This window comes from Panulirus ornatus, chromosome 64 (assembly GCF_036320965.1).
Source record: "Panulirus ornatus isolate Po-2019 chromosome 64, ASM3632096v1, whole genome shotgun sequence".
In the NCBI taxonomy this organism is placed as follows: Eukaryota; Metazoa; Arthropoda; class Malacostraca; order Decapoda; family Palinuridae; genus Panulirus; species Panulirus ornatus.
The window spans coordinates 2,136,488-2,152,317 of record NC_092287.1 but is presented as its reverse complement, the minus strand read 5'-3'; the positions used below and the strand labels follow the sequence as shown (position 1 = coordinate 2,152,317).

Sequence of the window (15,830 nt, the reverse complement as noted above, 5' to 3'; positions counted from 1 at the left end):
AAGTCTGTCCATTTCCACATATCCATCCTATCAGTACTTAATCATATTTCCACATATTAAGCCATACTCGTAACTCTCCACACATTTCCACATATCAATCCACACTTGCACGTTTATGTACTTTCATATTAAACTACACATGCATCTCTTACCCATTTCTATTCATTAGTCTCCTAAACTCCAACTGCATTTGATCATATTATATGTGAAAAGTCACCTTTGGCAAGGCTGTCTGTTTCATAATTGATAAAAAGGAATACAGTATTGCTCAGGAACTTCTCACTCCAGAGTAGCCAGTCATTCACCTACTCCTGCCTGCAGTACAGCCTTGAAACTGTAGGAGCCCATAAGAAGGATCCAGGGGTTGTATAACCAGATCAACAGTCTTGAAACTGTAGGAGCCCATAAGAGAGATCCTGGGGCTGTATAACCAGATCAATCACAAACTTACACCTCTCTATCTATCTGTATCTCTGATGCCTGATCCCTTTGGGAACACCCTCAAGGGAGTGGCCACAGCAAAAGTCTCCATAAATGGTGAACTACTGTGCAGTTTCTTAGCCTTAAGTGTCTCATCTTTAACAGGCTACTGGCAGAGGGCAAGTATTTTCAGAGGCCCCTACCTAATGTTCCCAACTTCTATCACTTAATGTAACTAACTAATGTTCCAACCTCCTTCTACTATCTAATGCTCACAGCTAATGTTCCTGTTTATTATTCAACAGATTTCTATCTAATGCTCATATCTAATGTTCCTGCCTCCTACATCTATCTATTGCTCCTGTCATTTTGCCAAAAGGCAGGGCTAGCTCATAGCATTCATCACAGAAAAATCTAGAGTATGGAAGAATGAGTTGTAAGAGTTAAGTGTTGTCAAGTGTTATGTGTGACAGGGAGAGACTGCAAGTTTGAGAATAGAAAATCAGAATGTCTATGTGTGGGGAAGGCAGAAAGAAAAGACAGCCACCTAAGTCAAAGGAGTGCAGTTTGATAACCAATGAAGTGCTGGCTCACTACTCAGCCATCAATGCCTCTGGATACCCATGCAGGTAGTACTAGTAATATACCTCCCTGGTCAATGGCTGCCAACCAACTGCTACCTCTCTCCATGTTTTTATACATCAAACCATCATTGCACTTCATCATATATCCATGTATTGACATAGGTATTTCTCTCATCAAAGGAACTATTAACAAATACTGGAACATCTCTCCAAATTCTTGTACACTCATTAACCATTGTGATGCAAAGTTAAGATATATCCAAATGAGTAAGTGCATTAGGAGCTACAGAATAATCCTACAGTTGCCACAAATACTTGCATTTACTGCAACATTCATATATTAACCAGCAGCCTAAATAAGGACACTACACTCTCGTACAGCTTGCAGTTTTACTCAATATGTGTTGGAGGTTGTATCTGTGTGCTCCACACATATACAAATTACAAAAAGCATTGCAACTGTACAGGAAACTAAATAGAAGAAAGTATAGTCAACTAAAAAGAAAAAGTAAGCTTTCCTCAACTGCAAAATATGCTTAATGCATCATAAATAATGTTTTGTTGAATATTCCATAATTCTTCCAAAAAGATAACAATGAAGCATTTGACTTTCTATGACTTTTGGCTATAGTGCAATGTATATTAAATTTTCGTACTTATGGAATGCATTAGGCTTTATATTGCATCATTTTCATCATGACGTAGGTCCCAAGTATTCCAGATTTGGACCATACACCCACACTAGAGAACCAAACATTCAGTGCAAAGTAAACCATGAATCAAGAGAGATTATGGTACAGAAACTTGCAAAACTGATAGTCATATGAACAAAGAAATAATATACCACCTTATCAGCTCATCAACATCCCCATTTTCAAGTTGGAATACAAAGCCTGGAGCATGATAGTCCTTGAACGTATAACAAGGTCCAGCTAATTTCTGGCATTCCTGGAATAACAAGTACAGTGCAATCTTCAAAATTTATGAATAAACTCTTTATATCCTAGATTCTTAAGCTATCAGTCAAGTAAACAAAATTATTGAATCATAAAAGCTCAATATAAATATACATCACTGTAGTGTAAAAATATGACTTAAAAAGAATAAAAGAAAAATCTAAACTTTTTCTGAAAAATTCACATAAGCTACAAAACAATGTGAAAATATTTGGTCTCCACAAGCAAATATGAATCTTTTTATGGCAGTGGCTACATGTATGATAGGCATTCATCCAGATTCATGCAGTGTATCTGGTTGGATATCTTTTATTGTGTCAACTGGCTACAGGACTGGAAACATCTGTAAATTCACTTCAGACTTAATTCAAGAGGGCTTTGAAAGTGAGTCAGTTGTTGTTAGCTGATGATACAGTGCTGGTGACTGATTTGGGTGAGAAACTGCAGAAGTTGGTGACTGAGTTTGGTAAAGTGTATGAAAGAAGAAAGCTGAGAGTAAAGGTGAATAAGAGCAAGGTTCAGTAGGGTTGAGGGACATGTTAATGGGGAAGTAAGTTTGAATAGAGAAAAACTGAAGGAAGTGAAGTTTTTATATATCTGGGAGTGGATTTAGCAGCAGATGGAACCATGGAAGCAGAAGGAAGTTTTTATATATCTGGGAGTGGATTTAGCAGCGGATGGAACTATGGAAGCAGAAGTGAGTCACAGGGTGGGGGAGAGGGCAAAGGTTCTGGGAGCGCTGAAGAATGTGTGGAAGGCGATAATGTTATCTCGGAGGAGTTGGAAATGAAATGTTTGAGGACAATATGTGGTGTGAGGTGGTTGGATCAAGTAAGTAATGAAAGGGTAAGAGAGATATGTGGTAATAAAAAGTGTGGTTGAGAGAGTAGAAGAGAATGTATTGAAATGGTTTGGTCACATTGAGAGAACAAGTGAGGAAAGATTGACAAAGAGGATATGTGTGTGTCAAAGGTGAAGGGAACGAGGAGAAATGGGAGACCAAACTGGAGGTGGAAGGATGGAGTGAAAAAGATTTTCAGCTATTGGGGCCTGAACATACAGGAGGGTGAAAGGCACGCAAGGAATAGAGTGAATTGGAATGATGTGGTATACCTGGGTCGACGTGCTGTCAATGGATTGAACCAGGGCATGTGAAGTGTCTGGGGTAAGCTATGGAAAGTTCTGTGGGGCCTGGATGTGGCAAGGGAGCTGTGGTTTCAGTGCATTATACATGACAGCTAGAGACAGTGTGAATAAATATGGCCTTTGTTGTCTTTTCCTAGCACTACCTTGTGCATGTGCGAGGGGAGAGGGGTGCTGTTTCATGTGTGGTGGGGTGGCGACGGAAATGGATGAAGGCAGCAAATTTGAACATGTACATGTGTATATATGTAGATGTCTGTGTATGTATATGTACGTATACATTAAAATGTATAGGTATGTATATGTGCATGTGTGGGCGTTTATGTATATGCATGTGCATGTGGATGGGTTGGACCATTTCTTTCATCTGTTTCCTTGAGCTACCTTGCTAACGCGGGAGACAGCGACTAAGTATAACGATAAAATCATAGAAAATAAATATTTAGATGATAATCAAGTGGATACTTTGTATCAGAATTTTACCAGAACCACACAAGCTGCAATTTTCACTTAGCCCATAACTAAACATTTGTTAAGGTACATTAAAAGAGAAGAGAACAAAATAATATAGTTTTTAATAATATTATATACCTACAGTGATATTGATTAAAACCACCCTAACCTAACCTAGCAATATGATGACTTTGAAACTTTCTAAAAAAAAAAATCAAGCCCTAAATCTCAGCAATAATTCAATAAAGAAAATGTTGCAAAGAAAGATGGAAAGAGGTTAGATAGCCATGACATAAAGCAATGACAAGAGTATCATGAGAGTCATATACTACCAGCTTGTTAGTAAAAAAAGAGTGTGTTGAGCTAATAAAAACACCAACACTGCTATCTATTACATAATCAATCCCCTCTCTTCCCTACTATTCGGGCATTGTATCCAACATGCTAATGAAGAAACTTCAAAAACCTATTTGGTCCCACAGTTATCCTCTAAGGAGGCCACACAAAGCTGCACATTTAATATTATTTCATTCTAAACGCAGAGTGAGTCAAAAAATATTCAAGCTTATTCAAACATTCAAACTCATTTTATCTATTATTTTCTATTTCTTAACCTGTTACCTGAGTTTTTAATTCATATCTATGTACTCTAGAATGTGAGAACATTCTTATTTTACAAATCATTTCTGTAGTTTTCCTAAAGTTTTCATTTTGTATCAAGTGTATATATTTTCACTTTCAACAATGGTTTACCAACTACATTTTACACATATGTACATACCACATTTTCTACATAAAACATGAATTCAGAATCTAATTTTGATTTTCATGTTTACTCTTACTGTTCTTTGGGCTTGAGCATTTGTATTTTCTTAACTCTTAAATGTATCATATAATCCGCTAAATCTTTTATTATTTTTCCCATCACCAACTGGTATGCATATTCCAAATGGATTCTCACTAGGTATTTACTGCTGTGTGACATGGGTGTAAAGCAACACCACATAATATTTTCAAGACAAATATTTTCTTACATGTTATGAATACTTGAGAGGACAATAAATCATACAAAGATATTAGGTTGAAGTGACAATTGTGAATAATTTATCTTTCAAAACCCAATGTGCAGTATTCTAATTACACCACTACTAAAATATTTTCGATATTTGGTCCAACATGATTAAAAAGAATCAACTCCAGATGACAAGGTAAATTTCTTACCAATGAGACAGCCACAATGCTGAATAACCATAAGGCAAAATCAAATGAATAAATGAAATAAGAAAAAAAGAAGCATCATATAAAGAGGGGCAAGTATGAAGTCTGTTGGGGAAGAGAGAGCTTGGGAAGTGAGTCAGTTGTTGTTCGCTGATGATACAGCGCTGGTGGCTGATTCATGTGAGAAACTGCAGAAGCTAGTGACTGAGTTTGGTAAAGTGTGTGGAAGAAGAAATTTAAGAGTAAATGTGAATAAGAGCAAGGTTATTAGGTACAGTAGGGTTGAGGGTCAAGTCAATTGGGAGGTGAGTTTGAATGGAGGAAAACTGGAGGAAGTGAAGTGTTTTAGATATCTGGGAGTGGATCTGGCAGCGGATGGAACCATGGAAGCGGAAGTGGATCATAGGGTGGGGGAGGGGGCGAAAATTCTGGGGGCCTTGAAGAATGTGTGGAAGTCGAGAACATTATCTCGGAAAGCAAAAATGGGTATGTTTGAAGGAATAGTGGTTCCAACAATGTTGTATGGTTGCGAGGCGTGGGCTATGGATAGAGTTGTGCGCAGGAGGATGGATGTGCTGGAAATGAGATGTTTGAGGACAATGTGTGGTGTGAGGTGGTTTGATCGAGTGAGTAACGTAAGGGTAAGAGAGATGTGTGGAAATAAAAAGAGCGTGGTTGAGAGAGCAGAGGAGGGTGTTTTGAAGTGGTTTGGGCACATGGAGAGAATGAGTGAGGAAAGATTGACCAAGAGGATATATGTGTCGGAGGTGGAGGGAACGAGGAGAAGAGGGAGACCAAATTGGAGGTGGAAAGATGGAGTGAAAAAGATTTTGTGTGATCGGGGCCTGAACATGCAGGAGGGTGAAAGGAGGGCAAGGAATAGAGTGAATTGGAGCGATGTGGTATACCGGGGTTGACGTGCTGTCAGTGGATTGAATCAAGGCATGTGAAGCGTCTGGGGAAAACCATGGAAAGCTGTGTAGGTATGAATATTTGCGTGTGTGGACGTATGTATATACATGTGTATGGGGGGGGGGGGTTGGGCCATTTCTTTCGTCTGTTTCCTTGCGCTACCTCGCAAACGCGGGAGACAGCGACAAAGTATAAAAAAAAAAAAAAAAAAAAAAAAAAAAATAAGGCAGCCATTACCTTTGGCTACGAAAACATTTTCTTTTATCCCAAAGATTCATATCAATGCAGGATAACTTTTTACTTGACTCAAGAGCCTGAACAACAGCACGCTAAGTCAGATTAAGCAGGCTTTTATTCTCTACACTAAAATCGTATCTGCTCAGACTGACACAAGGGTCCCAGAATAAGCAAATCCTTTAAAGTCAAGATAGAAAAGCATAGACAGGCCAGCTTTTACTACCAGAAAGTTCGTTATCAGAAAATTTAAAAACAAATTTGTAAATTTTTAACCAAATGCTAAACAATAAAACACTTACAGCAGTTTCAATGTAAAGCTGATATGGCAGGTAATACACATGAATGTGAAGATGGTTCACTGATGCACATCCACCAAGGGAATTATAAGCTATTCTAAAATCTCTGCAAGAGAAAAAGATACTGAATGTAATCCAAAATTGTAACACAACAGCAGTTCTCAGAGCCTCCCTTCAGAAGATCTGTAATCATATTCATACAAACCATGAACCAATGATGTTTCATAATGCCTCCACTCCACTTTAGTTTTGCCTCTGACTATCTACTGTCTCATACCTCCATTCATGATGAAAGTGTCAAATGTTTCAATCGATTTTTGCATCATTTTCACAAGCTAAAAGTGTTAATTAACGTAAAGTTGGCATCATCATTAACAATAATACCTCAATGTTTTCTTCAAATTTTCAAATAAAACGGCAATGTAGATCAAAGAAGACTAGTGTCCACATTGGAATACACACAAGCTACAAGCTCTTAAAGACATTATTACCATATGCATGAGAATCTCTCAAAAATGATCAATGAAAATCTATGTGATATACCATGCTAAAGATACTAAAAGACAGTAAATACGTGTACAAGAAGAATTTGGATTACAGGCAAGAGCACACTAAACAAGTCTGAAACAATGAAAATAGTTTGCAAGAAGTGAAAAGACTACTTCAGTATGAGACATATGCATCTTTACAGTTGGATCAGAGATAATGAGAGTGGAATAAGTATGGGAATGAATAATGCTAAATAAATAAACTGAAAAAAGTTAGGGTGTGCAGGGAGAAGGGAATGAAATGGTGTGAAGTGGAGGTAAAGATGCAGTTGTACAGACCTGGAGAGTGTTCATGTCAGTATGAAAAAGTGGTTGTGTGCCTTATTACTTAATGGAGGGAAGAGTTTATTTCATTACATAAAAGAAAATGGAATTAGAGGAATGCCTTCATTTCACAGTTAACAAGGAATGTGGTAGGACTGTGACTGACTTAAAGGATTACAAAATTATAGAACCACAAGTAGGTCAAGAATAAGGCAAAATTAGAAAGGAAAGAGAATACATAATTTTTTTTTCTCAGCAATGTATCATAAAAGTAAGAATGAACAGTTGTGGTAATACTATTATTCTGCAATATCTAAAACTTTCTTAATGTGTATGGGCCTCTAATCTATACTAATCTTGTCACTAGATCTCATATCAAGTCTGTACATTATTTGCAAGAACAAATATGCATCTGAAAGGCACCATACCCATTTCATGATCTTTCTGGAATTTTTCTATTATATCAGGGTTAATTTCCAAAAACTCCCAGTGATCTCTCAGAACTTGAAGGGTGTAATTTTTCATTACTTATTTTCTTATAACTCATCTTGTATGCAGATATTGGAATGAAGATTATTTCAGAATAACAAAATCAACAGCAACCTAATTTTAAACTCACGGAGTCTGAGATAACAATATTGTGTGAAAAGCAACCCGTAGGAATTCATCGTCGATTACTTGAGGGCGACACTGGGAGAGAAATGGAAGAATCAAACTGTGACTGTAGCAGATGGGTGCATTGTTAATGGCGAGGCTACCTTCCAAGGTCTTGTCTCCATCTGCCATTCCTTCACAGTCTGTTATCTGTAAACAACATAAACATAATTATGCGGAAAAAACTGCACACTGATGTGTTTATCTACTCTTACAAAAAAGGCAAAACTTTGTTTTTTCTAACTTCTTTTCATTTAAAAAATTGACATGTAAGAAGTCATTAATTCTTCATACACCTTCCTTCTAGAACTGTTTTTACAAAAAGTCTAGTGTTTGTTGGGTTATTCCTATTTGTATATATAATGAAATATAACATCACCTTTGAACAATTTTGCTTGTAATGGAGCTTTGCAAGAATTTCTTCTTTCTTTATATTTGTAAAATTAAACTTCTCAGGATTAAAAGGCTGCTTAACAGATGTTATTTGCTCAGGTTTTCTCCTCATTGTCTTCCGCTTGGTATTCATCTGTAAAAATTGAATCACAACAAACAATAGAAAAAGAATGAAATAATTTGCACTTCAATTTATGTTTCTTCAAACTCAATATAACCTCTTATGTTGAACAGTAAATATACTAATCACAAAAAAATGTAAGGAGAATCTTTCAAACATTCTTGATTTCCATTTTCATGTAAGGAGAATCTTTCAAACATTCTTGATTTCCATTTTCAAGTCATTAATTCTATCCTAATCCACCCAGATTCACCTTTATCTTCATAACATGCTGACAGTCTCCGCAAGTTCTTTTTACAATTTAGCAGATTCATATTCTTCACAGATGATCTACATACATGAATAATTTTCTGATATCCACAAATATCTAAGCAACTTATTGACTCACAACACAGTAATGTAGTTGATGCTGCCATCCCAGCACAAGGGTTTAAGTAAACCTTCCAGTCAGGAAACCGAGTCTACACTGAATTTATCCTAAACTATTAATTTCTGTTAACTGTAAGGAAAGAATAACAAAAGTACACATGAATGTCCTTCATGCTTTGTTCTTATATCTAATAACTTCCATACATTTCTACAATAAGAGAATTCTACTATCCTAACCATGTCATACACACATGTACAGCAAGACAGCACATGCACAAAATCCACCATATCTCATGATACTGGCATATATCCGGTTGAGAACCTTCCTCTTACAAATGTATTATAATCTTGATTCTCCACACATTCTTTCTCTACTTCTATTGCCATTTGCTTCGCCCAGATATAGCATACAAATTAGAGACATTTGTGTAATACTTGATTTAACCTCTGTACTCCTTTTTTTTCACATGCACAAAATCCACCATATCTCATGATATTGGCATATATCTGGTTGAGAACCTTACTCTTACAAATGTATTATAATCTTGATTCTCCACATATTCCTTCTCTATTTCTATTGCCATTTGCCTCGCCCAGATATAGCATACAAATTAGAGACATTTGTGTAATACTTGATTTCACACTTTGCACTCCTTTTTTTACCCCATAAACTACCTTGCTCATAATGCACTTTTTTTTATTTTTTTATTCTTCATTCTGCCCACTCTTCCTAACTCTATAGTATTTAAAAAAAAAAGAAAATTTACGGTGCCTTCTTACCATAAGTCATCCAGCAATGTTTTCATGAGCACATGTTAGTGTGGGTCGCAATTCTCACCACATCTGAGGTTCTACTGCTTTCCACAACAAAACCAAGCAATATACTTGCATTGTGAGCCAACCCATCACTTGCCCTCCTTTCATATATCTCTCAATAGCTAAGTCAGAGAGCTAACTGACAGGATGAAAAGTGATGGTCTGGCTCAGACAGCAGGTTTTTCACAAGATCAAAGTTGACTTTCTAAGCCAACTCATCACTTGCCTTCCAATCATGTAGTTCTTCAGCCATGCCATCCAAAGAAATAACTTAACAGAGGGGAAGGCTCCAGCTCAAATGTCAAGCTTCTAGTGTAACAATCTTACAAGGACTCCTAAACATTGTATGTCAATTTTCTTGTGCTTATGACAAATATGGTGATATGATGCATTTTCATATTACCTTTAACCAATGAATCAATCTACTTTTCCTTCCACTACATAATCTATTTTCCTAAATATATCTATTCACCATGCTTTTAAATCACATACCCTGAATCTGGCACAATCTTTCCAACACAATTTTATTACTGCTGGAGTCTTTTCCTAAATCAATAAATAATAGCATACACATACATATCATATTAGCATATATATATTTTTATTTATCTTATTTATTTTGCTTTGTCACTGTCTCCCGCGTTTGCGAGGTAGCGCAAGGAAACAGGCGAAAGAAATGGCCCAACCCACCCCCATACACAATGTATATACATACACATCCACACACGCAAATATACAGACCTATACATCTCAATGTACACATATATATACACACACAGACACATACATATATACCCATGCACACAATTCACACTCTCTGCCTTTATTCATTCCCATCGCCACCTCGCCACACATGGAATACCATCCCCCTACCCCCTCATGTGTGCGAGGTAGCACTAGGAAAAGACAACAAAGGCCCCATTCCTTCACACTTACTCTCTAGCTGTCATGCAATAATGCCCGAAACCACAGCTCCCTTTCCACATCCAGGCCCCACACAACTTTCCATGGTTTACCCCATACGCTTCACATGCCCTGATTCAATCCACTGACAGCACGTCAACCCCGGTATACCACATCGATCCAATTCACTCTATTCCTTGCCCTCCTTTCACCCTCCTGCATGTTCAGGCCCCGATCACACAAAATCTTTTTCACTCCATCTTTCCACCTCCAATTTGGTCTCCCACTTCTCCTCGTTCCCTCCACCTCCGACACATATATCCTCTTGGTCAATCTTTCCTCACTCATTCTCTTCATGTGCCCAAACCATTTCAAAACACCCTCTTCTGCTTTCTCAACCATGCTCTTTTTATTTCCACACATCTCTCTTACCCTTACATTACTTACTCGATCAAACCACCTCACACGAGACATTGTCCTCAAACATCTCATTTCCAGCACATCCACCCTCCTGCACACAACTCTATCCATAGCCCATGCCTCGCAACCATACAACATTGTTGGAACAACTATTCCTTCAAACATACTCATTTTTGCTTTCCAAGATAATGTTCTCGACTTCCTCACATTCTTCAAGGCTCCCAGGATTTTCACCCCCTCCCCCACCCTATGATTCACTTCCGCTTCCATGGTTCCATCCGCTGCCAGATCCACTCCCAGATATCTAAAACACTTTACTTCCTCCAGTTTTTCTCCATTCAAACTCACCTCCCAATTGACTTGACCCTCAACCCTACTGTACCTAATAACCTTGCTCTTATTCACATTTACTCTTAACTTTCTTCTTTCACACACTTTACCAAACTCAGTCACCAGCTTCTGCAGTTTCTCACATGAATCAGCCACCAGCGCTGTATCATCAGCGAACAACAACTGACTCACTTCCCAAGCTCTCTCATCCACAACAGACTTCATACTTGCCCCTCTTTCCAAAACTCTTGCATTCATATATATTGCATATATATTGCATGCATACATATTTTTTTTTTCTTTTTTTCAAACCACCATTTCCCGCATTAGCGAGGTAGTGGTAAGAACAGAGGACTGGGCCTTTGAGGGAATATCCTCACCTGGCCCTCTTCTCTGTTCCTTCTTTTGGAAAATTAAAAAAAAAACGAGAGGGGAGGAGTTCCAGCCCCCCGCTCCCTCCCCTTTAGTCGCCTTCTACGACACGCAGGGAATACGTGGGAAGTATTCTTAATCCCCTATCCCCAGGGATAATATATATATATATATATATATATATATATATATATATATATATATATATATATATATATATATATATATATATATATATTTATTTATTTATATATTATACTTTGTCACTGTCTCCCGCGTTTGCGAGGTAGCGCAAGGAAACAGATGAAAGAAATGCCCCCCCCCCCATACACATGTATATACATACGTCCACACACGCAAATATACATACCTACACAGCTTTCCATGGCTTACCCCAGACGCTTCACATGCCCTGCTTCAATCCACTGACAGCACGTCAACCCCAGTATACCACATCGCTCCAATTCACTCTATTCCTTGCCCTCCTTTCACCTTCCTGCATGTTCAGGCCCCGATCACACAAAATCTTTTTCACTCCATCTTTCCACCTCCAATTTGGTCTCCCTCTTCTCCTTGTTCCCTCCACCTCCGACACATATATCCTCTTGGTCAATCTTTCCTCACTCATCCTCTCCATGTGCCCAAACCACTTCAAAACACCCTCTTCTGCTCTCTCAACCACACTCTTTCTATTTCCACACATCTCTCTTACCCTTACGTTACTCACTCGATCAAACCACCTCACACCACACATTGTCCTCAAACATCTCATTTCCAGCACATCCATCCTCCTGCGCACAACTCTATCCATAGCCCACGTCTCGCAACCATACAACATTATTGGAACCACTATTCCTTCAAACATACCCATTTTTGCTTTCCGAGATAATGTTCTCGACTTCCACACATTCTTCAAGGCCCCCAGGATTTTCGCCCCCTCCCCCACCCTATGATCCACTTCCGCTTCCATGGTTCCATCCGCTGCCAGATCCACTCCCAGATATCTAAAACACTTCACTTCCTCCAGTTTTTCTCCATTCAAACTCACCTCCCAATTGACTTGACCCTCAACCCTACTGTACCTAATAACCTTGCTTTGTCGCTGTTTCCCGCGTTTGCGAGGTAACGCAAGGAAACAGACGAAAGAAATGGCCCAACCCACCCCCATACACATGTATATACATACGTCCACACACGCAAATATACATACCTACACAGCTTTCCATGGTTTACCCCAGACGCTTCACATGCCTTGATTCAATCCACTGACAGCACGTCAACCCCGGTATACCACATTGCTCCAATTCACTCTATTCCTTGCCCTCCTTTCACCCTCCTGCATGTTCAGGCCCCGATCACACAAAATCTTTTTCACTCCATCTTTCCACCTCCAATTTGGTCTCCCTCTTCTCCTCGTTCCCTCCACCTCCGACACATATATCCTCTTGGTCAATCTTTCCTCACTCATTCTCTCCATGTGCCCAAACCATTTCAAAACACCCTCTTCTGCTCTCTCAACCACGCTTTTTTTATTTCCACACATCTCTCTTACCCTTACGTTACTTACTCGATCAAACCACCTCACACCACACATTGTCCTCAAACATCTCATTTCCAGCACATCCATCCTCCTGCGCACAACTCTATCCATAGCCCACGCCTCGCAACCATACAACATTGTTGGAACCACTATTCCTTCAAACATACCCATTTTTGCTTTCTGAGATAATGTTCTCGACTTCCACACATTCTTCAAGGCTCCCAGAATTTTCGCCCCCTCCCCCACCCTATGATCCACTTCCGCTTCCATGGTTCCATCCGCTGCCAGATCCACTCCCAGATATCTAAAACACTTCACTTCCTCCAGTTTTTCTCCATTCAAACTCACCTCCCAATTGACTTGACCCTCAACCCTACTGTACCTAATAACCTTGCTCTTATTCACATTTACTCTTAACTTTCTTCTTTCACACACTTTACCAAACTCAGTCACCAGCTTCTGCAGTTTCTCACATGAATCAGCCACCAGCGCTGTATCATCAGCGAACAACAACTGACTCACTTCCCAAGCTCTCTCATCCCCAACAGACTTCATACTTGCCCCTCTTTCCAAAACTCTTGCATTCACCTCCCTAACAACCCCATCCATAAACAAATTAAACAACCATGGAGACATCACACACCCCTGCCGCAAACCTACATTCACTGAGAACCAATCACTTTCCTCTCTTCCTACACGTACACATGCCTTACATCCTCGATAAAAACTTTTCACTGCTTCTAACAACTTGCCTCCCACACCATATATTCTTAATACCTTCCACAGAGCATCTCTATCAACTCTATCATATGCCTTCTCCAGGTCCATAAATGCTACATACAAATCCATTTGCTTTTCTAAGTATTTCTCACATACATTCTTCAAAGCAAACACCTGATCCACAGGGGTGACTGCATTGTTGACTGGTTGGTAAGGTTATTTAATGTATGTATGACTCATGGTGAGGTGCCTGAGGATTGGCGGAATGCGTGCATAGTGCCATTGTACAAAGGCAAAGGGGATAAGAGTGAGTGCTCAAATTACAGAGGTATAAGTTTGTTGAGTATTCCTGGTAAATTATATGGGAGGATATTGATTGAGAGGGTGAAGGCATGTACAGAGCATCAGATTGGGGAAGAGCAGTGTGGTTTCAGAAGTGGTAGAGGATATATATATATATATATATATATATATATATATATATATATATCCTCCCCTCTCGTTTTTTTTTTTTTTTTTTTTTCTAAAAGAGGGAACAGAGAAGAGGGCCAGGTGAGGATATTCCCTCAAAGGCCCAGTCCTCTGTTCTTAACGCTACCTCGCTATCGCGGGAAATGGTGAATAGTTTGAAAAAATATATATATATATATATATATATATATATATATATATATATATATATATATATATATATATATATATATATATATATATATATATATATATAAATATATATATATAAAATATATATATATACATATATTTATATATATATATATATATAAATATATATATATATATATATATATTTTTTCAAACTATTCACCATTTCCCGCGATAGCGAGGTAGCGTTAAGAACAGAGGACTGGGCCTTTGAGGGAATATCCTCACCTGGCCCTCTTCTCTGTTCCCTCTTTTAGAAAAAAAAAAAAAAAAAAAACGAGAGGGGAGGATTTCCAGCCCCCCGCTTCCTTCCCTTTTAGTCGCCTTCTATGATACGCAGGGAATACGTGGGAAGTATTCTTTTTTTTTTTTTTTTTTTTTTTTTTTTTTCAAAAGAAGGAACAGAGAATTGGGCCAGGTGAGGGTATTCCCTCAAAGGCCCAGTCCTCTGTTCTTAATGCTACCTCGCTAATGCGGGAAATGGCGAATAGTTTGAAAGAAAGAAAAAAAAAAAAAAATATATATATATATATATATATATATATATATATATATATATATATATATATATATATATATATATATATATATTTTTTTTTTTTTTTATACTTTGTTGCTGTCTCCCGCGTTTGCGAGGTAGCGCAAGGAAACAGACGAAAGAAATGGCCCAACCCACCCCATACACATGTACATACACACGTCCACACACGCAAATATACATACCTACACAGCTTTCCATGGTTTACCCCAGACGCTTCACATGCCTTGATTCACTCCACTGACAGCACGTCAACCCCTGTATACCACATCGCTCCAATTCACTCTATTCCTTGCCCTCCTTTCACCCTCCTGCATGTTCAGGCCCCGATCACACAAAATCTTTTTCACTCCATCTTTCCACCTCCAATTTGGTCTCCCTCTTCTCCTCGTTCCCTCCACCTCCGACACATATATCCTCTTGGTCAATCTTTCCTCACTCATTCTCTCCATGTGCCCAAACCATTTCAAAACACCCTCTTCTGCTCTCTCAACCACGCTCTTTTTATTTCCACACATCTCTCTTACCCTTACGTTACTTACTCGATCAAACCACCTCACACCACACATTGTCCTCAAACATCTCATTTCCAGCACATCCATCCTCCTGCGCACAACTCTATCCATAGCCCACGCCTCGCAACCATACAACATTGTTGGAACCACTATTCCTTCAAACATACCCATTTTTGCTTTCCGAGATAATGTTCTCGACTTCCACACATTTTTCAAGGCTCCCAAAATTTTCGCCCCCTCCCCCACCCTATGATCCACTTCCGCTTCCATGGTTCCATCCGCTGACAGATCCACTCCCAGATATCTAAAACACTTCACTTCCTCCAGTTTTTCTCCATTCAAACTCACCTCCCAATTGACTTGACCCTCAACCCTACTGTACCTAATAACCTTGCTCTTATTCACATTTACTCTTAACTTTCTTCTTCCACACACTTTACCAAAC

General features: G+C 38.6%; 1 protein-coding gene across 3 annotated transcripts in view; it reads right to left on the bottom strand.

Moving 5' to 3' along the window:
* Window positions 1–15,830, bottom strand: part of LOC139746122 (GDP-D-glucose phosphorylase 1) — a 29,189-nt gene that overhangs the window by 7,406 nt on the left and 5,953 nt on the right. For all 3 annotated transcript variants that reach the window (XM_071656978.1, XM_071656979.1, XM_071656980.1), the window contains exons 3-6: window positions 8,065–8,211; window positions 7,651–7,835; window positions 6,223–6,325; window positions 1,852–1,952 (exon numbers count right to left, since the gene is read on the bottom strand). In XM_071656978.1, the coding sequence (XP_071513079.1) occupies window positions 1,852–1,952; window positions 6,223–6,325; window positions 7,651–7,835; window positions 8,065–8,211 (536 nt within the window). The remainder of the gene's footprint in view (window positions 1–1,851; window positions 1,953–6,222; window positions 6,326–7,650; window positions 7,836–8,064; window positions 8,212–15,830) is intronic.